The 24,744-nt window shown below is 54.6% G+C and overlaps 1 protein-coding gene across 1 annotated transcript; it reads left to right on the forward strand.

The window, feature by feature from the left end:
• The first annotated feature begins 955 nt into the window (after positions 1 to 955).
• On the forward strand, positions 956 to 16,727 carry TNS4 (tensin 4). The gene is made up of 12 exons (XM_065897530.1): positions 956 to 1,394; positions 7,209 to 7,611; positions 8,757 to 9,178; positions 10,693 to 10,779; positions 11,106 to 11,231; positions 12,320 to 12,412; positions 12,505 to 12,582; positions 13,922 to 13,993; positions 14,863 to 15,031; positions 15,832 to 15,900; positions 16,110 to 16,136; positions 16,604 to 16,727. The coding sequence occupies exons 1-12, from the start codon at positions 956 to 958 to the stop codon at positions 16,725 to 16,727; spliced, it is 2,109 nt and encodes a 702-aa protein (XP_065753602.1).
• Positions 16,728 to 24,744: the final 8,017 nt, after the last annotated feature.

Raw genomic sequence — 24,744 nt, forward strand, 5'->3', positions numbered from 1 at the left:
GGTTCTTTCTGTTTCCCAGATGCTCAATATCTCCCCTGTCCATCAGGCCTCTGAATACACTTGCCTCCTCACCCCTACCTGGCTCGCCCAGCCAGCTCCTGCTTTTCCTTCTGGTCTCCCTTTATGTACCCCTTCCTCCAGGAAGTCCTCCCTGACCTCCCCAACTAGTGCCTACAGAGTCCCCTCTGCCTCCCCGCCTCCCCTCCTCCCCGATGGCACTGTTTATGATTGCCCATCTGCTTACCTGTCTGTTTCACCAGCTGGCCCACATGGAGTAGCAGCTAAGTGCAGGGGCCCTGACATCACACAGTCTGGGGTCCAGTCCTGCTCTGACACCTGTTGGCCTGATGACCCTTGGGCAAGTTACTTACCTCTCTGTATCTCAGTTCTCCCATTATAAAATGGAATAATAATAGCATCTACTAACAGGGTTATTATGAGGATTTTTAAAGGTTTTATGTGGAAATACTAGGGCATAGGTGCATAGTAATTACTCAGTAAATATTAGCTAGTATGTATTTAATAAATAAGGCTGGGACATAGTAAGTAGCCAACAAACGTCTATTGAAGTTATTTTATTTAATCATCACTTGTATAATGTTTATTATGTGCTAGGCATATTCTAAACATATTACAAGTATCAGCTCATTTTATAGATAAGGAAACCGAGGCACAGAGAAGTTAACTTTCCCAACGTTGCACAGCTAGTAAGTGGTGGAGCCAGGATGCAAACCTGGGGCAGACTGACTCCAGCAGCCATGCCTTTAAATGAGTGAATAAATATGCCTTTGTTTGGGGGCAAGGGAGCCCGGGGCTTCATCTACAGAATTTACTCAGTTCCCACCCTCGCTCTCGCTTCTTTCAGGTCCCAAGAGCTCCTGATTGGCAAGTGACATCTGTGGGATGTGAGGCTGGTTGGAAGCCAGAGGTAAACTGCCAGGTCACTACCCCCACTATGTCACAGGTGATGTCCAGTCCCCTGCTGGCAGGAGGCCCCGCAGTCGGCTTGGCTACCTGTGAGGAACCCAGGAGGGCGCTGCACCCAGCACCCAGCCCCGGCCTGCCGCCCCAGTGTCCTTACTACACCACAGAAGGCTGGGGAGCTCAGGCCTTGATGGCCCCCATGCCCTGCAAGGAGCCCCCCAGCAGGCTCCAGCAGGCCCCACAGGCTGGAGCCCAAGCCGGCTGCCTCCCGCAGTCCCCTGGGGAGCAGGCCTCGGGAGCCTTGGAGGACCTTGACTCCTACATCGACTTCTCGCTGGAGAGTCTCAACCAGATGATTCTGGAACTGGACCCCACCTTCCAGCTGCTCCCTCCAGGGCCTGGTGGCCCCTGGGCTGAGCCCACCCAGAGCACTACCTCGAGGAGAAAGAAAGAAGAGCCTGAAGCTTTGGGTAAGGAACTGGGGCACAGTGCCAGGAGGAGGGCTTGGGGACCAGACCTCATGAGGAAGGAGTTTTCTATCAAATCAGAGGAGCAGGGGAGGAGTGCTGTGCAGCTCTAAACAAGTTACTTAACCTCCCTGTTTTCTCTGCTCTATAACAGAGATAAATATAAGTAGCCCTCACTGTCCAATTCTCTTTGGTTCTTGAGTTTGGAAAGTGATGGATACCTGTTTTATGTAATTTTTCAGAGAATTTAAATAAGCTAATATAGATAAGCATATTATACAATGCCATGTATATAAATAAGAACTTGATAAATGTGGTGTCCCTGAATCTCACTGTTCTATGGTGTCTCTCTTAGGTCCTAGCCTGGGCACCCTGAAATTTTTATAGGAATGATTATTTTCACCTTACCCATAACAATAAATGTAAATAACTTCGAGTATAGGTAATAGTAAATATAGTAAATAATTGGGATGTGATGAATTTTTGAGTGTTTATTACTTTTGTTTTTAATATGTTATTTCATTGTAAGTTTGTGTGGTTTAATCTTTAGTAATGGTTTAGCCACTACTAAAGATTAAACCACACAAACTTACAATGTTTATATTATATAATTTAGCAACCAGCTGGAAAAAATCTTGAAAAGTTAACAAGCAGCTTTCATGAGCTGGTTCAAGCCAACTCCAGGATACCACCACGTCCAAGCGTATCCAGAAATCTCTGCCTCTGGCTTCAGTTTCCCAAAGTTTCAAGTACACTTTGAGGATGAGGGTCGTGGAGCAGCAGCCCCATTAGACAGGCTGGAAGACTGAGGCCTCCAGTGGGTTAATCAGCGTGGGTTAGAGGGTGTGGTGAGGATTAGAGATGGGATCCAGGAGAATTTCTACTTATTGAGCATTTATCATTCTATCCAGGCATGAGCACTTAATAATTGAACCTTTGATCTTCCCAATCCACCTCCATGAGACGAATATTTTATCCCCATTTTACAAACAAAAAGACTGAGGTTGATGGAGTTGAGGAAGGAGCCCGTCTAGCCTAATCACTGGAATCAGGCAAACCTTACACAAGCTGTTTACTTCACTTCTTTGTGTCTCAGATTCTTCATCTGTAAAATAGAGATGAGTTTGCACTTCAAAGGGTGTTGCAGGGATTGAAAAAATAACATTTGATGGGTGTTTATCACAAATCCTGGGACACCATAGGTCATGATAAATGGTGGCTGTTTTAGTCAACATTGGGGTTGCGACTAAGACCAGCCCCAGGACAGGTTCAGGCTCTGGGGTGGAGGTCAGCCCGGCACACAGGTCCCTCTGGCAGCCAGGCTCCTGGTCTCCAGCCAGCCTTCTGCTCCTCCCATGGAGCATTGCCTGACAAGCCTAGTAAAAGAACCACCTCCAACCCTCAAGAGTCTTCCTGCTTCTTAAGGCCAGTCGTGGGCATGTCTCTGCAGGAAAGGTGACTTGGGCCTAATTATCGCTGGCAGGAGCCAGCCTAGGACTTTAATGCTCACGCCCCAGGATAGGGCTTCCATACACTCAAGGCCAGCTGGGGCAAGACCAACCTCTGTGGGGCGTGCACTTGTACAGGGTAAGGGTGTTGATAACAGGGTCCTTCCTCCAAGGGACCGATGGGCAGTTGTCTGCGTCCTCAGATGCCCTGGGCACAACCTGCCATCTTGAGGATGTGTCCACCAGACTCTGGGCAGCAGGGGGTGCCAGAGAGCAGCAGTGGTCAGATGGTCCTGATGAAGCCACCTAGCTCTGCCCTTGCTCCTTCTGATGGAATTTTTAAAAATCCTCTCCTCCAACCTCTGCCCGGACACCTGTGATGCCTGGGAGCTCACTACGTCCTCGGACAACCAGCAGGTCATCTCCCCGTTAGAAAGTTCTCTTCCATCACTAAGAAGAGCGAGAGCCTGCAGGTCACTGTGGTGGCTGCACCTTGCTCCCCAAACCCTCCCCTCTGACCACTGCTACTGGTGACAAAGCTCTCCCAGCCCATGGCACCGCAGTGAGTTTTCATCCAGCCAAACGTATCCAGGGTGTAGAACTCCTCTGTTTGCACTCTCATCCATCCTACTTTCGGGGTGTTGAGTGGAAGACGTTCTATAATTGTGATGCTAGCAGACGTTCACTGCTTCTCTTTGTCCTAACTTGGCAAAAGCTAAAATTAAACGTCGGCAATCTTGTGTCAATCCCTCCCCTAAAAATGTCCAGATAGATTTTTGTAACACATAATCCCACCCTGTGAAGGAAATACTGGAAACCTCATTTACAGATGAGAAGACTGAGGCTCAAGGAGAGGAAGCGATGGCCACAGTCACACAGCTAGTGAGTGGTAGGTCGGCCCAAAGCCCAGCCCTCTGAGCTCCAGAGTCCACGTTCTTGCCTTTCTCTCTTCCGTGGAGATAGTTTCCTGCCCTCCAGGGCTTCAGTGAGGCTCCACCGCCCTAGTGCTCTCAAACCTTCATCCAGCTCCCTGCCTCTGCCTCTTGCTTACCTTCCTTCAGATTTACCCTGGGGGGGAGGGGGAGGGGGTACCAGTCCCACAGGGAACATGGTTTCTGGAAGCAAATACCAAATCCCTTCCTTTATCCTCTCCGCCACCCCTCCCCATCTTTGGAACAGGCCCCCGCGTTTTATGTCCCAGAATTTCTGCCAGGCAAGGCGGTTTGCCAATCCCAAGTGAAGGGTGTTTAACAACCGTCTCTCCAACCCTCCACCCACCTGGCCTGGTGCCAGGTGCCTGCATCCACCCAGCGCTGCTCAGACTTGCCCCACAGGCCTATAAACAGCCGGCTGCTCCCAGGTGATAGGGTGGCGGCCCTCCACCTGCCCAGCCACGTCCACCCTGGGGCAGCAGCGGGAGTGACTCACAGCTCTAGGACACCACCCTCCCTTCCGGCCCACCTCCACTTGCCTGGCCCCCAAGCAAGGCCTTTCTTTGGTAGGTGTTCGGATGACCCTGTGAGTAGGACCCAGAGCTTCACCAGGCCGAGAGACGCCCTCCCCTCCAAAGCAGTCAGGCACCTTCTCACGGTCAAGGTCTTGGGAAAGGGTCCTGAGGAGTCCCTCCCCGTGGAAGAGCCCACCCCGCCCCCAAACAGAGCACAGGAGCAGGGCTCAGTTTCTTCAACCTTTCTGAGCCTTGCTTTCTCGTCTGTTACATGGAATTAAGAATGTTTCCTACTTCGATCAAGTCATGAGTATTAAAAGAACTAACACGGGTAAAGTATCTGTAGCAGCGCTGGTGCACGGCACTCAGTAAATACCGGCCTTTATTAAAAACGTGCAATAGGGCTTCCCTGGTGGTGCGGTGGTTGAGGGTCCGCCTGCCGATGCAGGGGACGCGGGTTCGTGCCCCGGTCTGGGAAGATCCCACATGCCGCGGAGCGGCTGGGCCCGTGAGCCATGGCCGCTGAGGCTGCGCGTCCGGAGCCTGTGCTCCGCGGTGGGAGAGGCCACGGCAGTGGGAGGCCCGCGTACCGCAAAAAAAAAACAAAAAAAAAACGGTGCAATAAATGTGAGCTCCACTGCCACATTTCTCCAAGCCTCAGTTTCCTCCTCTGTAAAAGCAATGCCTGCTGGCACTGGGCATAAAGGCGCTTGTGAGGCTTGAGAGGATTATGGGTATAAACACTATAAAATCCTATTAAAAAAAAAAAAGTTGTGCTTGCCAACCTCGCAGAAGAATCCACCCCATTCCAAGACTTCTTCTCTTTCAGAGCCTACAATACATTGTGCCAGATATTCTACTCTTGCCCTCAGCAGTGGGACCCCCACCTTAGCCAGAGAGTATTAGCCATCTGGCCAATACTGCCCCCCAGAAGCAGGCAGGCAGGAGATGCTCCTTGAAGCCCACCATGGACCATGCTCCAGGCTCCATTCATCAGTGTATTTCATCCTCACCGCAACCTTGGAAGGGTGGTTTTAGATCCCCACTTTACAGATGAGGAAACTGAGGCTCAGAGCAGTTAGGAAAATTACCTGATGTTTCTTGGCGGGAAAGTGGCGAAGCCAAGACTCACACCCAGGTTTGTCGACAAAGCCAGGCCTGTTCCTCCACCTGCTGGGACAGCATGCCAGCGCCCCTCATCTGATGCAATCCTCCACCCCCACCTGGCCCACGCAGGCTCAGACAGAAGCAGTAGCCCTGAGCAGGGCCAGAAGGTCCTCCCCAGGAGCGGGCTGGGGCAGGCAGGGACTCCACAGTCACGCTGGGTGGGGGGATGGTGTGCGTGCCAAAGCCCAAGGGGGTGGGAGGCTGGTAGACAGGAGCCGAGGGTGCAATTTCCCACCGACTCTGCCCCAGATTCCATCTGGGGAAGCCAGAGGCAGGACTCACAGCCCTCCAGAGGGAGAAGCTGGGTAACCCCCATCTTCCATCACCTTTCCTAGAACAGCACCGAGGACAGCTCCCCTCCCCCAAGTCAGGAGGAGAGGTGCCCATCCTCACCATGGGAGAACCACAGGGTACCCCACTCTAGGAAGAAACAAGGTCTCAGAACAAGAGTCCTAGATGCCCCCACTGGGGAATGGAAAGAACATCAGAGTGAGTCAGCAGCCTGGGGTGCTAAGAGGCCCGCAGCTCAGTAAGGCGGCATGCCCTGCCCCCAGAGAGTTCTCGCTCTAAAGCTAGCCCTAAAGCGAACTCAACCTCCAAGGTGCACCCAGGTAGCCAGGAACCTAAATGCACATCCTGATTGAGCAGGCCTGGGGTGCAGCCAGAGATTCTGCACAACTTCTCAGCTCCCGGGTGAAGCGGTGCTGCTGGGCTGGGGACCACAGTGGTGCGGTCCAATGCACACTGGAATCAGCTGAGGAGCTAAGCCACCCTGAGGCCTGGGACCACCCCCAGAGGTTCTGGTCTAATTGGCACCGGATGGAGCCTGGGCTTTAGGACCTTTAAAAGCTCATCGGGTGATTCTAGCATGCAACCAAGCTTGAGAACCCCTGCCTACATTGCAGGCACAGACATAGAAATAGCTTTCGCAGGCCTGAGTGATAGAGGCATCCGAAGATGTGACTGGTGCAGTCATTTCAGCCTGGGGAGTGGAACCCACATGAACGAGAGGATCTCCCAGTTTTAAAGGACTTACTATGTGCCAGATGCAGTGCCCTGCTGCCTACATTCATCTCAGTTCATCCTTACTGTGACACTAAGAGGCTGCGTACAGCTGCCCCATCCTACGGGCGTGGAAACTGAGGCTCTAGGTGGTGAAGTCATTTGGCCAAGCTCTCTCAGAGAGTAAGTGGCAGAGCCAGATCTGAAACCCAGGTCTGTCTACCTCCAGGACCCGTGTTCGTGGCACTGCCTCTCCCCACCCAAGGGAAGATGTCACAGAGAGGGTGACTTTGAAAATGGGCCCTGAAGGTAGAGCTGAATGCTGATCTTGATTCCAACAAACGTCTCTCTGGGCTTCAACTTCCTCATCTGTATAAGAAAGGGGAGGGACTTCCCTGGCAGTCCAGTAGTTAAAACTCCATGCTTCCACTACAGGGGGCACAGGTTCTATCCCTGGTCGGGGAACTAAGATCCCGCATGCCGCGCAGCTTGGCCAAAAATTAAAAAAAAAAAAAAAAAAAAAAAAAAAATATATATATATATATACACACACACGCATACGTATATATATGTGTGTATATATGTGTGTGTGTGTGTGTGTATATATATATATATATATATATATATATATGTATATATGTATGTATGTATAAAGAAAGGGGAGACCAGATGGTCTTGAGGACACTTCCAGCATCCTTGTTCTGCGAGTCCAGTCTCCCTGGTTTCACCAATGCTCTGTTTCTCTCCCCAAAGATATAAAGTACATCGAGGTGACCTCGACCAGATCAAGGTGCCACGACGGCCCCCAGAGCTGCTCCAGCCCATCTGTCACCCCACCCTTCGGCTCCTCTGGCCATGGCGGCCTTCCCCTTTCCAGAGACATCCCCCGAGAGACTCGGAGCAACAGTGAGAGTCTCATCTTCTCCGGGGGCCAGGGCAGGGGGCACCAGCGCCCCTCTCCCCCCGCGGTGGCCCCCTCCTCTCATCCCCCACCCTCTCCCAGCATCTCCATCCCTGGAATGGGAAACAAGGCCTCAGGCCGCCATGGCTTGGGCTCCCCACTGGTGGCTTCCCCAGCCTTGGAGAAGGGGCTGGGGGGCAGGGTCTCCATGCTGTCAGCCAGCCCAGCATCTGATGTCAGTTACGTGTTTGGAAGGTAGGTCACTCCCACTGCAGCTTCTGACGTTGCCTCCACAACTCACACACACACACACACACACACACACACACACACACGCATCCTAAAATCACAGAGGGACACCCTACTCTTTCTGAGCAAAATCTGGGCATGTACCAAAAATAAAAGTGAATGTTCTCTTTTATGCCATCACAGCCATTTGGTTCTCAAGCTTTCCTCAAGCATTTAGAATATGATTCAATGTACAAAAATCTTGACTTCTACCTACCTCTCAGGGAAAGAACCACACTGCATTAATGAGGCCCACCTGTATCCTTTCCAGCCTTCCTACAGCCCATCTGTAGGAAGGATTTTTTTTTTTTTAATTTAAAAAACCCCAAACACAGGATGTAAACAGAATCAGGGGGTCTGGAATGAACCATCCAGGAAAGAAAAACCTCCTTCGTCTTTGTTCCTGGCAAAATCTAGCAGGAAGGAGACAAAGCTGCCTGGGCATTATTTACAATCGCCCCACAGCCCAGTTCTCTGCAGGCCTCAGAGCAGAGCCACACGCATACCCATCCTGCCCAGGAAGAGCAAACCCCAGGACCTCTGTCCCCCATACCAACTCCAAAGCCACTGTGCCAAGGCAGTCCCTGGCAAGGAGACTGGGATTCCACAGCCATGCCCGCTGGCACAGGCCTCTGAGCTCAGGGATAAGCCTGGCTGGATGCAGAGCTGGCCTCCTTCTCTTCCTCCAGCTGGGGAATTCCGTCTGCATGGGCCATGGACATGGTCCAGCTCCGGTCCAGCCTGTGTGCAGGACTCTTGGGAGTGCTGGGGGGGCTGGTGTGACAACTCAGTTGGACCTGCCTATCTGGGAAGGCGGAGGGAATAGAGTCCAGCCTAAGCCCATGTGACCTGCAGGGGGCCAGCCCACTGGCTACTTTAATTGACCACAGACCCTGCAATGCAGGTACACTCCTGTATCCTTCAGCATCCCTTGGGGATCAAGTGGGCATACCCTTTGCTCAGGGCTATGGGGTGGGCGGTTGGAGTATGCACTACTCTGACCAAAGCCATGGGTACCTAGATCACTAAATTCCAGAGTCTAACTCTGGCCCCTAAGTGTCCAGCCCTACCCGCTAAAACTCTGCCTGTCTGGTGCTCTCCCCATGGCACAGCCAGTCCCTCTTCCGCTCCAGCATCTCCAGCCATCAGTCATCTTCGAGATCCTTGGAAAGCCCAACCAGCTCTTCCTCCAGCCCCCACAGCCTTGGCCCAGTGTCCTTGTATACGAGAGCCAGTGACCTCCAGGTCCCCAGCAACCCCACCCCAAGCATTGGCCAGCCCAGAGCAACCCATTCCTCACCACTGGCCAAGGAACATGCCAGCAGCTGTCCCCCATCCATCACCAACTCCATGGTGGACATACCCATCGTGCTGATCAACAGCTGCCCAGAACCAGGATCTCCCCCATCCCAGAGGACCCCAGGACGCCAGGACTTTGTCTGCCCTGGGGCTACTTCTTCTAGCAACCCCTGTCCAGCCACCAGGAGCCACAGCCAGACCCTGCCAGATGCCCCTCTCACCACATCCCCAGAGGGTAAGTTGTAAACCGATCAGTACCTCACACTTTATGAGGTTTGGCTAATGGGGAATAGACAAAGCACCAATGCATTTGCTTCTGCAAGAGCAGGTCAACCAACACACTGATTAAGTACCTACTGTGTGCCTAGCACTGTGCCACATAGTAGGGACACAGTCTAGAAAGAGAGAAAAAAAACAAAGGATCACTGTAGAGTAGGATAAACACAGAGGTAAAGAGATGTTCTAAGTCTTACGGGGCTACAGAGGAAGGAGTGAGACTTTTCATCTGGGAACTGAAAAGGCTGGAAAGTGGATCAGAAGTCGATGCCCAGAGCAGGAGAGGAAGGGCAGTCCCAGCAGAGGGAACATCCAGGCCATGGTCACGAAGGTATGGAAGCACGTGGCATGTTTTAGGAAATGACTGGAATGTTGGGTGCGGGATGAAGTCATCGGGAGTAACTTGGGCCCAGATTGGGAAAGATCTTGAACGCCAAGCAAAAGAGTGCACTTTACCCTTTAGGCAATAGGGGACCATCAGAGACTCTCAGACAGGAGAGCGATGGGGTCAGAGACACACGTTCAATCTATCACTCTGGCAGCTGCGTGGCAGATGGATTGCAGGGCCTGGCTCGGCAGGGAGAGCAGTTTTTCTTTGGTTCTGTTTGGGTTTTCATCACAAAGTGGTCCAGGGCAGGGCAGAGGGTGGAGGAGAGAAGACAGCGCCAGGAGACCCTCAGGATATGGAAGCAGCAGGCTCGATGACTAACCCAAGAGAGGGAGAGGGAGAGTCAGTCCTAACTCTGACATTGGTGGATGACGAACACAGCCAGGGGGTGGACAGGGTAACGGAGACAATGCATTCCAGTTCAGACAGCTAAAAACCACAAAACAGCAAACACCCTCCTTCCCATAGTCTGTGACTACAGGCGTCCAAAAAGAACAAAAGGCCCAAAGCAGTAAACACAGAGGCTAAGCCTCAGCTCCCCCAGGGTGTTCCTCTCCCAGGAGCAGAGCCCACGGCTCCCTCGTGGCTGAGCCACGAGGCTCCCGGGCCTCTCAGTCCTCGCTGGGCCACAGACGTCAAGGTACTCCTGGGGGGTGTGAAATGTTCACTGTACCCCGCTGATCGCTCCCACCCAGGAAGCCGTGTCAGTGCATGCAAGAGAAAATCAGGTGACGAGTATGCCTTTGAAGCTGCTCTGATCTGCTCCTAGGACAAATCATTTGCAGATTCCAGTACATTTTTTATAATGAGTTACTCTCAGCTGGCCGTGACACACCTTTTCAAGATGCCGAAACTGAGAACCACTGCTCTCTACCTTAGGGACCCAGGAAAATGGGCATTTTAGCATCTCAAAGAGCACATTTACTTAGCCTAAAGGGATTTTGCCCCTTTAGGCATCTGGAGATCCAATGGAGTAGGGGTAGGGGAGGGTGGGTTGAATGGCACTGCTGGGTGGAGGAGGAGGTCGGGTCTCTCAGCTCCCCTCTCTCCAGTCTACAGGGTCCCCCTCCTCTGTCTGTCTCCAGGTCCTGCCAGGGACATGCAGCCCACCATGAAGTTTGTGATGGACACATCTAAATACTGGTTTAAGCCAAGCATCACCCGAGAGCAAGGTAAGAGGGAAGCCCTGTTTTAGGGGATGAGTGACCCAGGAATCAGGTCCAGGTCCTGGCACCCCACATGGGGCAGATGGGGCCCTGGGTCCATGTAGAGGAGGGAACGGCAAATGGCAGGTCCAGGGAAGGGGGGTGTCCTGTGAACCCCATGACCTGAGGAAATAATGACTGCAGCAGGAATGGTGGAGGTTAGACAATAGAAAGGACTTCCTGGGAACCAAAGGCGATTCTGTACCATCTGCTCTATGAAGACCCAATGGGGCTGAGGCACAGAGGGTGTCCGGGTTCGGTGGTGACTGTCTCTGACCCAAGGATTGTTTCAGCCATCGAGCTGCTGAGGAAGGAAGAGCCGGGGGCTTTCATCGTGAGGGACAGTTCTTCATACCGAGGCTCCTTCGGTCTTGCCCTGAAGGTGCAGGAGGCCCCTGCACCTGCCCAGAACCGAACAGGTAGGCACCTGTCTCTGTCCTCACTCAAGACCTCTAGGAGGCAACTGGGTGTGGTGGGTTCCGGTCCCGGCTCTGCCCCGGGCTTGTGGGGTGGCCTTGGGCCAGTCCCATAATGACTCCTGGGAGGAGGGCCTACCTCAGCCCCCTCCCCGCTGCCCCCCAGCACTGAGGCTCCCCGAGTCCCCAGATTCCCTGCTCTACCCTCATGGTGGGAAGAGGAGGATGGTCCCAACCCCACTCCAGGCTGATCTCTTCTAGGTGCCCACCTCTGTCCAGACCGGATTTCTTGTGAGGGAACCTAATGTAGTAATAACATGTGTGCTAGCTTAACCCCGCATACAACACACATCGATGGGGCATCCACCCTGCCCCAGGCACTGTGCAAGGCACCAGGGAGACCTCACTGGGGAGAGAGATAGAAACAGATCATTACATTACAAGGTACCTGGGTCACAGCCCCTCACCTAAGGCCCAGGACTGTAGCTCTCCCACAACAAATGGGTGAGGTAACAGACACTCCCAGAGGGAGTTAATGACCCCCCAGAGCAAGCAAGTGATAGAGCGAGAGGATTAAAAACCCCGTATCCACATTCTCTACACCACGCCTCTCTGTTTAAATAAGAAAGTGACCTCTGGGCAGTGTTAGTTATCAAGGAAGCCTTGCCAATGAGCCCAAAGAAAGCAGGAAGCTGCAGGCTGGTGAGGAGGCAGGGGTGTGGTCCCCCCTCCCAGGGCCAGCCTGGCGCCAGCAGGGACCATCTGGTGGAGAATAATAGTACCTGGGAGGGGGTGGGTAGGGAGAGAGGGAAACCAGGCCAGAGAGCTGTGATTTGATCTAAACAGCGCCGGCAGCCATCCCTGATGGCTGTTGAAACCAAAAGAAAGGTCTCCTGAAAAAAGAATTACTGGACACAGACGCCTTTGAGCAAAGGTGTGGGCACCTCCTTCGTGGGAGGCCTTGAGGATAAGATTCCTACCCGCTGTCCCACCCAGAGGCAGAGGGATGGACAAGTTAACCTCCGGATGGGCCCCGAGGAGGCGGGTCAGGAAATGAGTTGCACTCCCATCCACATGCTTTCTCTGTCCAGGCGAGGATAGCAGCGACCTCATCCGCCACTTCCTCATCGAGTCTTCTGCCAAAGGGGTGCATCTCAAAGGAGCCGATGAAGAGCCCTACTTCGGTGAGCTGAGGACCTGCAGCCCCCAGGCCCCTGGGGTGTGGGCGGGTGGCCTGGGGAAGGCGTCCTTATGCTGGGCTCCTGTTTCCTTGCAGGGAGCCTCTCTGCCTTCGTGTGCCAGCATTCCATCATGGCCCTGGCCCTGCCCTGCAAGCTCGTCATCCCGAAGAAAGGTGGGCTGGGTCCCCAGACCTGTTTGTTCTCAGTAGAAAGGTTCCTGCGGGTCACTTCTCACCTTATTTAGGGATCATTTTAGTGTCATAGTTAAAAATGCACACTCTGGGGGAATTCCCTGGTGGTCCAGTGGTTAGGACTCGGCGCCTTCACTGCTGAGGACTCGGGTTCAATCCCTGGTCGGGGAACGAAGACCCTGCAAGCTGGCCCACGCAACCAAAAAAAGAGAAAAAAGTGCGTGCTCTGGAGTCCGTCCACATCTCCACTTCCTGGCTGTGTTGAGAAGGTCAACCTCTCTGAGCCTCCATTTCCTCATCTATGAAAGGAGCACAGTCACCATCACATCTCCTAGGATTGGTGTGGGGATGCAGCGAGAGAGCTCAGGCAAGGCTCTTGGCACAGTGCCTGGCGCAGAGCAGATCTTAAGAAATAGTAGCTCCTTCCTCAAGAGGATGAAAGGAGCATAAATCTGCCCGTTCCGTGAGGTTTGGTTTTTACTTCTGGGTCCAACGCTTACTGGGCACCCTCTCCTTCATTCACTCCAACCCTGTGAAGTAGGCATTGCTGTTATCCCCATTTCACTGCTAAGAAAAGGAAGGTTCAAATTTGAACCGAAGTCTCTCTTGCTGTCTTGTTCCAAAATGTTCAGGGAACTAACAGAGAGCAAAGGACACGGCTGTATCATGAAAATCAAGGAAGAGAATTATGAGAACAAATAAATGATCAATGGGTGAAATTTGGGAAAGAAAGAAAGAAAGAGAGAGAGAGAGAGAGAGAGAGGGAGGGAGGGAGGGAAGGAGGGAAGGGAGGAAAGGAAGGTTCAAGGCATTAAGTAACTTGCCCAAAGGCACAGAGTCAGACCTCCACCCAGATCAGGAAGCCCCATCTGAAGCTTACAGCCCAACGCACCCCCAGACGTGCCCACACCTCAGGGTGTGCAGGAGAGCCACTAGGGGGGTTCTGGGAGAAGAGTCAGGGCCAGGGGAGCCCCTGGTGTGGTGATGGCGAGAGTCCCCCTGCTTTCTGCATTTCGCCTGGGTTTCCGGTGGGGTCCCAAAGAATGAGGAAGTCGGGGGCCTCTGAGGCCAGGTCGCTGCCGCAGTCCAAGGGCTGGAGGAGGGAGGGATCAAAAGGCTTGCCAGCGAGGCGTTTGGGGAGCCCGAGGCGGCTGTTTGCCTCATTACAGGAATCACACCTGGTTTCTCAGCCAAGTCACTTCCTGAAGGTGTGGGCGGAGGTGGAAGAGGTTCAAAGGGCTGAAGGAGGCCTGTTCCTAGGAGGGGGGTCCACTGACTGCACCCCCGCCCCCTGGGGGCCTGTTCCATTGCTTTGGCTCAGAATTGGGAGGTGGAGACGGGGCCTCAGACCTCTCTGCAGACGGCCCGGCCTCCTGCCTGAAGAAATCTGCGGGTGAGTGGTATGGGGCAGGGGGAGGCTCCAGGCTTGGCTGTACCCACCCCCCGCAGGGCACCTCCCAGCCCTGTGCACACTCGCACACGCAGGTCCACACGTGTTTCCCGTTGCAGCTTTATTTCTTCGTCTTTAACAAGGTGCCACATTCCTACCCCTCCCTGTGAGCCAGGAGATGAGAGGCCGCAGGCCAGGAGGAAGAGGGGCAGGAGAGGAGGGGTACAGTGAGGCTTACACCTCCTCCTGCACACGCGGGTTGAGGGGGGCACACAGATGTGCTGGGGTCTCGCTGGGTCTGAAGGACCTGCCCTGGGGGTGGGATCCTCTGTGGAGTGTCAGGTCCGGGTCCTGGGGTCTTCTACAGGGGAAGGGTAGTTCCTCCTCGCGCCCAAGGGCCAGGCACGGGTCAGCACTTGTCTGAGTGACAACTTCTACTCTGTGCCCTGAGCACGATGGCCCCCTCCCCATTCCTGTCTCCTCTTCCTTCTCTCAGCAAGGAACCAGGGCCCCAGGGGGAGGATGGGGAGGGATGGAGGCAGCACCAGCCATGGGACAGAGGAAGGCTTGCCTGGACGCCCCTACATACAGGGCAACATCCCCTCCCTTGCCCCCTGCTGGAGGGCCAGGGGCCAGAGCAATGCAAACAACAGATGACCCCAAAGTCCCCTGGGGTTTGTCCCAAATTTCAGTGGCCCATACACTCCCTGCTCACCTGTCCGGTGGCTCAAAGAGGAGCCCTGCTAGATTTCCAAAAAAGGAAGGTTACTCCTATCCCCTGGCTCTGGGCAGAGGGCCAACCAGGGCCTGGGTGACCTCCACCCCCCAGTGGATTCTGGCAGGGCTCCAATGCAGTATCTGCACCCACCCAGGTTGCCATGCCCTGTACCTGAGCTCCGTGAGCGTGGAGACCCTGAGCGGAGCCCTGGCTGTGCAAAAGGCCATCTCAACCACATTGGAGAGGGATGTCCTCCCCACACCCACCGTGGTCCACTTCAAAGTCACCAAGCAGGGCATTACCCTGACTGACATCCAGAGGAAGTAAGGGGCTTCCCTTGCCCTGGGGCTGAGGGCTGGGTAGGGTAAGCTGGAGGGAATGGCTGAGACTGCTGTGGAGCAGTAATGGAGATGGAGTTCAGGCTCCTGGACCCAGCAGGGTCAGTGACGTGCTGAGTGGCTCTAGGCAAGTTCTCTACCTTCTCTGAGCCTGAGTCCAATGACCTCCTGCCAAAGTCCCGCTTCATCATGACTGATGGATTTGGAATTAACCAATAGTCATTGGGCACTGATTAAATCTGTAGCCACTGATGGAACATCTCCTGTAGGCCAGACTCTGGCTGACCAATGAGGTCACTCCTTCCCAGGCTCAGGGATTCAGTCTAGTATGATCCTGGTCCTGGGCTGGAGGAATAAGAGATGACCAGATGCTGGGAATTCCCTGGTGGTCCAGTGGTTGGGACTCCGCACTTACACTGCCGAGGGCCCCGGTTCAATCCCTGGTGGGGGAACTAAGATCCCACAAGCCGCGCGGCACAGCCAAAAAAAAAAAAGAGAGATGACCAGATGTAATTCCTATCTTCATTAAATGACATGACAGGCAGTGGGGGTGGTGCAGGTGGTAGAAAACCCCAACATATAGGACAGAAGGGAGACGCACTTCATGAAAGGAGAGAAGTGCAAACACGTGCCCCGGGCCCAGCAGTGGGAAAGGTCACGGCAGCCTGTCAGGGGTCGTCAAACTGAGAGCTTCTTGGAAGACAGGGAGCTGGAGATGGTGGAGGCGGGGCAGGACACTGGGACGGGCTCTCACCAGCTCCCCTTCTCTCCCGGCCTCTTCCCAGGGTGTTTTTCCGGCGCCATTACCCCTTCGCCACCCTCCGCTTCTGTGGCATGGACCCCAAGCAACGGAAGTAAGTTCAAATCTGAGCCACACTAAAAAGACCCTGGGATTCGGATCCCAGACAGGGCCTGTGAACCTCAAGGGGTCAGGAGCAACAGAATGAGGGGGACATGGTGGGAGTGGGGACAAAACTGGCCATTATCTCCCGAAGCTCAGCCAGACTCCTGTGAGATGGAGCAAAGAATTGGTACTCAGGACTGTCGTGTTCCTTTCCCACAGGTGGCAGAAATACTGCAAGCCCTCCCGGTAAGGCCTTCCTGTCCACTCAGTCGCCATGAGAGGTCTCCCTCGGGGAGGTCTGGACCCAACATGGGGAGGGAGTGAGGGAAGGAAGGAGGCCCCGCCCTGATCTTAAAAGCCCATGGGTTTGATGGCGGACGGCACAGGCCCCGGCCCTCAGGGAGCCACCAGTTTGATATCTTATGTGGGAGGCACAGGCTTTAGTCTGTAAGGATGCCTCAGGCTGATGGTCAAGACACACCTTCGCCCTCAGGAAGCTTCGACTCTGATGGGGAATACACAGGTTGTGTCCTCAGGCGCCCCCATTCCAAAGGAGGGAAACCCAGATCTTAAACTCAGGGATCTCTCGGTCTGACAGGGGAGGCTCCCGTCCTAATGGGGTGCTAGGCTGGGGAAGGGCAGGGAGGAAAGCTGCTCCCAGCGTGGTACCTCCCTGCGTCCCACCCCTCACTCAGGCTCTCCTCTCCCATCAGGATCTTTGGGTTTGTGGCCAAGAGCCAGACTGAGTCACAGGAGAATGTGTGCCACCTCTTTGCGGAGTATGACACCGTCCAGCCAGCCTCGCAGGTCATCAGCCTGGTGGGCGCTCTGCTGTAGGACCCAGAAAGGCTGTGTGTCTTCCCAGGCATCCCAGTGGGCTTGCTCAGGGCGCCCCCTCCACCCTGAACAAGAGGCCTCTTACCACCCTGACGGACCAATCCCCTGGACTGGAGGAGAACGGTACCAAGTTGAAACCCTTGAACTCAGTATGACCTTCAGCGGTGACCTTCATCCAGACCACCCCCCCCAACCCGGGCCTCAGTTTCTTTAACCTTAAAGGAGGCCCACAGCAGGATCAGCTGTTCTTCTCAGACGCCTGTGGGCATCTTAACAAGCTCCCTGTGATTCTGAAGCACACCCACATCTGAGGACCCCCACACGAAAATAACCTCTGAAGACCCCTGACTCCATCCTCCTGGACACTCCGGACACAGTAGCCTGAGCTAGAGACCCCTGCTTCAGGCCAAATGCAGGTACGGGGTCGGGACTCCTGGGCCCTGGTCCAAGGCTGGCCTGAGAGCAGATGGGTTGCCAGCACTGAGGACCAAAGGAGGGATGGACTGACTCTCTTTCCCTCCATATCTGTTCCTTACCCCATTTCCCTGACAGCTTATTGAGCTGCTATTCTCAAGGCAAAGCTAGATCCGCCTGCCCTGGATTCTTCAGCCAACATGGCCCTGGTTGCTAGGCAGGTTAACAAGTGTAAATTGCCCCCATGGTCAGAGACGACCCAGCTGTCCTCACGATCTTGATGTCTAATCCCTTCCATTGTCCTCACGATCTTGATGTCTAATCCCTTCCATTGCAAATGAGCATCAGCTCCATCTTTTCTTTCAATTTCTCATAAGCGACTGTCCCACAACTGCCCTGGTGTTACTTGTGGCACTCACACCTGGGGGTGGCGGCAGCGAGACCTCTGCTCACTCAAGCAGACACAGGAGCTGGCTCTCTCTGGTTCTGCCTCAGCCCCAGTCTTGCTGAGTCCTCTGTGCTCCAACAACACACACACACACACACACACACAGAGCCCTCTACAGTACTGTGGCGGCAACTGACCTCGTAACCACATGGGGGCAGCAGAGAGTCAAGAATGCAAACAGGCAGCCACCCCAAGAGGCTTGGAGAAGCTGGGTGGTCTTTCCTGCCCCACCCACACCCCCCTCAACCCTAACCCATTAAGACCCCCAAGAATCTGGAATTGTTTGTCTAGCAGACCTGGGGTCCTAAGGAAACCAAACTATGAGAGTAGAAGATAAGATTCAGAAAAGAAGCCCATTTTTGCTCCATGAGGGACCAGTGCCTGCCCCCGCCCAGCTGGGGGCCCTGCCAGAGAATCATTATCTTTGGCCAAAGTTGGGCCTGAAGGGTTATTATTTCAACCCAGAAAACCAAACCGGACTGAAGCGGCCCTGGGCTGGCGGGACTGGCTGAGACCAGCCCCCCCCCCCCCCCCCCCCCCGGCCTGTGGTCAGGCACTGCCCCACCCTGGAGACTATGGAATCCAGACAAGGTTCTCAGGGTCACAGTGCCCACGTTCTCAAGGTGACAGCCTGGGAGCTGGCAGAGAGCACCCCCCCCCCCCATATATCTACGGGGGCCTTGTAGCTCCCATCATGGAAAATAAAGTGTCTGTTTTTGCACAAGAGTTGGTCCTATGGTATTCAGGGCTATCCCGTCAGAGATGGAAACCTGAACAGAAAAGGGGACCTGGCTGGGCAGGTGGCAGCTGTGTCTGAGAGAAGACCACGTGTGCCACACCCCTCCCACACCCCTGGCACGGCAGGACAGTCTCCACTGACCTCCACTTCATAGCCGTTGCTTAAATCATTCTGGGTACCCCACGTGTCTGACACACCCATTTTCCTTCTTCACGACCCCTTTCCTGCCACTGAGCCAGGAAGAGAGGAGGCCCGGGCTCTCCTGTGCGTGCCAGGGCTGAGGTGAGCACGTGTGACAGCCCTGCCAGCTTCCAGAGTCTCACTCGGGCTCCCTGAGGGAGAGGAGAGGCTGGTGAAACATAGGCAGCTCAAGAAAAGTCCAGAAGAATCCTTGAACCCAGATGAACCCCGAGCTACCAGCCCAGTCCTGAAGACCTGGGCAATGGCCCCATCATTCATCCTGGTTCTGCCTCCAGTCTTGGGGTAATGCCCCCCCAGACCTCTCCAGACCCGTTGCAATTAGGGATTCAAGATGGACAGGCCAGGGAAAGCCTCGCCAAGTGGTTCAGAAGGGGCTGCACCGATGTCCCTTTCCTACAGAGCCTTGGGAAGGGGAGAGGTACTGCTTCTGAGCAGACTGAGCTGTGTGACCCAGTGGCAAGGGCTGCTCTGGAGGAAGTGAAGAGACCTTCCCAAGAGACCTTGAACCACCACTGAGAAGCCCCTGCCGCCCCTCCCACTGCCCAACTGCAGTTCCAGAGGGGGCCCCTCTCAGCCCCCCGCCCAGCCCCCTCCCTGGCCCTGGACAGAGTCCACGGGAGGTAATGACCTCTACTGCATTTACATAGCTCATCTTTCCTCTAGGAAGATTTCATAGGAACTTGACTTGACTTTTGCTGATGGGCGGAGCTGCCAGCCCAGCAAGGGAAGAAGGACCTCCACCAAGGCAGGAGCTGGGAAGGGGTTTCCTCTCCAGGCTTTGCAGTCCTGGGTCTTAAGCCTCTCTCCCCCGTACCCACAATGTCATGTCTCCCGACTTTCCACCCTGCCACATCCCTTTCTCATCCTTCTCTCTACACATAAGTACACCATCCCTCCCTCCTCTCCCCCTCCCAGGGTCTCTCTCCTTCCTCACCCTTCTTCTCATCATACCTTCTCCACCCACCCACCCCCAAACCCATCCTCTCCCCCTTTACAGAAAAACCTTCTTACTCTTGTCCCATTTAATCCCCTCGCCCCTCTGCCCCCGGTGGCTGGACCCACAGCAAAGCCCAGCTGCTGCTGGAGTTGATGGGAATGGAGGACAGCAGCCCGCTGTGCCACCAACCATTTCTCAAAACCCAGATTCCCGTGTCCTCTAACCCCTGCCTCCTCTCTGGCTACAGAGTGGACTCCCCAGAGAGCTGAGGCACCCTCACCCCTACCCCATCTGACCAGCCAGCCCCCATACTCATCTCCCGCAGGTGGCTCACCTCTGCTTTCATCCTCAGCCCCTAACACCCTACCCCCACCCCCTACCCCTGGTCCTAACTCTCATGCTATCCAATAGGCTGAGAACTTGGAAGAAGAGGGCAGGGCTGGGGGGCTAAAGGCCCCCAACCCAGAAGGCAGTACCTTGATTAATGCAGCAGTGTTTTCTGGCTGCATGCTTTGTTCATGTGATCCAGGAAAATGGATGACTGTAACAGTGTTATAATGGAGGTTTGTAAGTGTCAAATCAATCCATAGTGCCCCTCCATACAGGACCCTGCCCCAGCCATGTTCCCCACCCCCATAATCCCCCCAGTCCCGGCCAGGCTGGGGCTCTCAGCCCCAGCAAAGCAGACCCTCTTCTTCTTGAGTCTGTGCCCTTGGAGCCAGCCAGGGACTCGTTTTGTAACTCTCTGCTTCCTGGAAGGTGTCTCAGCCTTCACCCCTTCCCAGTCAAATCTTGCCGGGGTGGGGGGGCTTCCCTGGTGGCGCAGTGGTTGAGAGTCCGCCTGCTGATGCAGGGGACACGGGTTCGTGCCCCGGTCCGGGAAGATCCCACATGCTGCGGAGCGGCTGGGCCCGTGAGCCATGGCCGCTGGGCCTGCGCGTCCGGAGCCTGTGCTCCGCAACGGGAGAGGCCACAGCAGTGAGAGGCCCACGTACTGAAAAAAAAAAAAAAAAAAAAAATCTTGCCGGGGAGCAAGTGGAGCTTGGCTTGGAGCAGGCCTAGTGGGGCAGGAAGACAAGCCAGGAAGAGGGAACCAGAAAGAGAGAATAAGGAGAGGGAGGAAAGGGACAATGAGTCTCGCTCACTCATTCACCTGCGTCACCAAATACCACGCTGAGTGCCCACGTGAGCAATGCAGAATTAGGTGACCCCCGGTTGGCTAGGAGGTCGGGAGAGGCCTGCACATGACCCAGGAGAGAGCTTCTCTCCTCCACAGCATTCGGGTTGGACACCCCGTGAACACCGAGATGGGATGTATCCTCTCCTTAGTTCACCCCACTCCCCTGCACACGCACACACGCAAATTCTCTCTTCTGCATCAAGAATTAGAAGCCTGGGGGTCAGACAGATCTGGGTGGCAGGTCTCCTCTGCCATTGATTAGTTGCATGATTTAGGGCAAGCCACTTCCCTGGGCATTAAGCCTCAGTTTCCTCGACTGTAATATCCGCCTCAAAAAATTAGAGACACACTGGGCGTGAACACACTTTGTAGCCTGTGGAGTACCAGTGTTCATTCTGAGAAGGCTAGCACTCCTATCGACCTCTCACTGGGCACCTAATATAATACCACGTACCAGGCTGCTGGAACAGGAGCTCGACGGAGAAAAAGACCCGCATGTTCACTGCTGGATCCCCAGCACCTAAAACAGTGCCTGGCGCACATCAGGCCTACAGTATTTGTTAGAAGCTTTGCCGTGTATTATCTCATTTAATCTTGATAGCAACACTATGTAGGTATCATTATTTACCCTCATATGATGGATATGGAACTGCGGATTAGGAGATTAAGTCCATTTCCCAGGGTCCAACCATAATAATGGTAAAGTGTGATTTGAACCCAAGCGATTTGGACCCAAACCCATGGTGATTATGATAATGATGACATTTGGAACTTATTGAACCAGAGGTCATCAAGTCCAATCCCCTGCCTCCATCTACACCAGGATAGAGTTGTCTGCCCCTCCTTCTGGTGTCTCTGACAAGCCCCTCTTCTCCCACCAGCGATTAGGTCCCCATCCCACTCCAGCCGCTACACCAGGCTGCCCAGACTGTTACAAAAGTCACCTGTCCCTCTGTCTGCCTGAAAGGTGGCATATTTCCCTGTAATCTTCCACCCAGAATCTTCCATCAGGACCTCCTTCCTTCCTCCCAAATATTATAGCCCTTCCTAGCTTCCCCTTTCTGGAGCCTGAAGAGTCTCCCCTGCCCCCACTGGGAGACGGTGCCAAAAGACCACTGCTCTGAGTTCTAATCTGTATGCCACCAGCTCATTTATGCCTTCAGGCAAGCAAATCACAGACCCCATCTAGGCCTTTGTATCCCATCTGTGTAATGGGTGAACTGGAGAAGAACTTGAAAGCTGCTCCCAGCCCCGGTCTTCTTAGGAAGGACCTTTCTCAGCCATTAGGCTGGAGCCATCCCTCTCCCTGACAACCCCCCCCACAACCCACGCGCCGCCCTACACGCCCCGCCCCCCCAGCTCCAGCCCAGGAGATGCCGCCCAGCTCTCTCCCGAGGCTTCCTGTGTGGTCTTCCCCACCGCCCACCTCCCACCCTAGAACTTTGGGATCTGTCTCCTGGCAACCTCTGCTCTCCCCCACTCTGGGCCTGCCCTCTACTTTAGATTGTGCTGACCCTCTCCTCCCCTGCCAGGGCCCAGAGTCCCCTACAAGGCCACCATCTGCAGAGGACCCAACTGGAGGCTGGCCCTTCCCTAGCCTGCAAGGCCAGCTCCCCTCAAACCAGCCCCAAGAAATTCCCCAAGCAGGGGTTTACAAGGTCTGTTTGCATTTTAAAGGCAACTTCCTGTGGTCCACCCCACCCCCGAAAAAGAAAACTTTTCAAAACTTTTCAGGTCCGTTTACATTTTAATATAAACCCATCTGGGCCTGTTGCCTGGGATTTAGGACTCACCAGCCCCTAAATCCAAAATCTCTTTGGGGGAAGGTTTTTATTTTTACCACTGCCCCTCCCTTGGTGCATGGGGCTGGGCCCACCCAGGGCTTTTGGAAGTCGGGGTGGTCACAGACCCTGGGAGCATGGTCCCTCACAAGGCCTGCGATCAGGCCAGGGTCACTGAGCAGTCACATGTCACTTTGAATGAGAAGCCTTGACCTGAAGCTGAGAAATGAAGTTGGGAAACAGCTCAGCCGAAGGCAACTGGACTTTTGTTTCTTATGATGTTTTTTTTCTTATGTTTTCTGGGGGAAAAAAGCCCTCTATTGTCTGACTAACCTTCCATGATGCTGGAAAATTGAATTTGTTTCCTGAGCAGTCTGGTCCAATTTCCCCTGGGTGGGGACGAGCCTGGGCTCCCCTTCCTGCTGCTTCAATTTGGAAGCTTCTGACTCTACTCAGAGACCAGGACCCAGAAGGGAGGCAGGGACCCTGATCCCTGGACCTGCCAGGCCGTAGCACCCAGGATCCTCCCCGCGGTCCTTGCTCGGGAAGCTTTTTCTGGATCCTCAAGTTTCCTTGTCCTCTCTATCTTAGCAACCTGGGTTTGCTGGGTCACCATCTTAGCCTGTCCCCCACCCACCGTAGCTCTGTGCCCCCCAGCTCCCTACCTCTGTCTCTAGGCTCTCGGGGGAAGCCGATAGAGGTACAGCTGTAAAGCATTTGTGCTGGCCGCCAGGCTGGCGGGAGGGCCATCTGCAGCCGGGTAGCTGCCAGGCCTGCGATGACGGGAACCCTGGGCCTCTGCCCAGCCCCAGCCCTTCCACCCCAACCCCCAGCGCAGGAACTTGGCAGTCTACCAAGGCCAAGGAGTCCAAGGGTGAGAGGAATGGCCTCGGGGCACTCCTGGAGTCGGGGGACAGGCATAGTTAGCCCCTATTTGGCAACCTGCAGCTAAGCTGAGCTTCAGGAATGGGGCTCAGGCTCCCAGAGGAGGCGTCATAAATTCTAAGACTGCCCCCCTAAGCCTCAGTGAGAGACTTGTCCTCAGCTGGCCACCGTCCCACCATAATCCTCTGTGGGTAATAGAAAAGTTCCCAGGCTGCTAGCCTGGAGAGGAGAGAGAAGGAAAGTAGTCTCTCTCCCAGCCCTGATGAAAAGGACCCTCCTCACCTCCACTTCCCCTTAGCCCACGCCCCCTCTCCCCTCCCAGGGAAGCATTGAGTAAGTGGACTGCCGAGACAGGCCTCCAGCCACAGCGGACCCATCTGGTTCCAATCAGGAGAGCTGGTTCCCAGATTGTGGAGGGCACACGGGGGAGGGAGACCACAACCTCACCACCTCACTGTGCACCCCAGCACCCCTCCCCATAGTGTGGCCCCCTTTCACCTCCCAGAGGGGCCTCACACACAGCCACTGGAAGACTAGGTGAGGCAGGGAAACTTTAGGGGGCCTGGGCCTGCCTTTTCCTACCCAGTGGTCTAACCATACACCCCAGACCTCTGCCCTTAGTTAGACAACTAGACCACAGAGGAGAGAAGGGAAACTGCAGGAAAGAAGGGGCCTGGAGGGAGGAGAAAGGGCTGCAAACACAGAGCAAGGGAGCCCTAGAAACCACCAGGTCCCAGCTGGATTTTATTACAGATGGGGACCACAGGTCCTGAGAAGGAAGTCCAGGAGAACCACTTACTGGACTTGGCCCCAAGCCCTATTCAGGCATTCTGCCCACTGGCCCTCACAGGAACTCTATAGATAGGAATCACCATCCCCATTTGACAGATAGGAAAACTGAGGCTCGCCGGATTGGAAGGTCATACCTGCCCAACCTCACCCAAGTAGTTAAGTGACCAGGTCTGTCTGAGCCGAAGTCTGGGCGCTAGGCTGCCCTCCACAAAGTCAAGTTTGCCTCAGCAGCCCAAGCCCCAGGAACCCATTTTGCTTTCCCTGCTGCCTCCAGACTTAGACAAGGGCCTGCTCTGGTTTCCCTCACCCACCCAGCCCCAACCTCTGTCTCCAGGCCTAGGGTGAAAGGATAAAACAGCCTCCCCGGTCATGGCTTGGCACCAGGGTTCTCTCCTGGCTCTGGATGACACTGGCCCCTGGGCCTCAACTTACCCATGGATAAAATGGACCGAGTTGTCTGAAACTGGGTTGAACAATGATTCTGTGATTCTCCAACCCTCCATTCCTGTCATCCTGAACAAACCTAGAGGCTTCCCTTTGGCTTGGGTGGTCTTTAGAAGGTTCTGACCCCAATTTCAGAATTTAGAGCCAGCAAGGGGGCCAAGACAAAGAGGGGACCCAGCCAGCTATGGAAGCCGCT

Source organism: Phocoena phocoena, chromosome 19 (assembly GCF_963924675.1).
Source record: "Phocoena phocoena chromosome 19, mPhoPho1.1, whole genome shotgun sequence".
Lineage (NCBI taxonomy): Eukaryota > Metazoa > Chordata > Mammalia > Artiodactyla > Phocoenidae > Phocoena > Phocoena phocoena.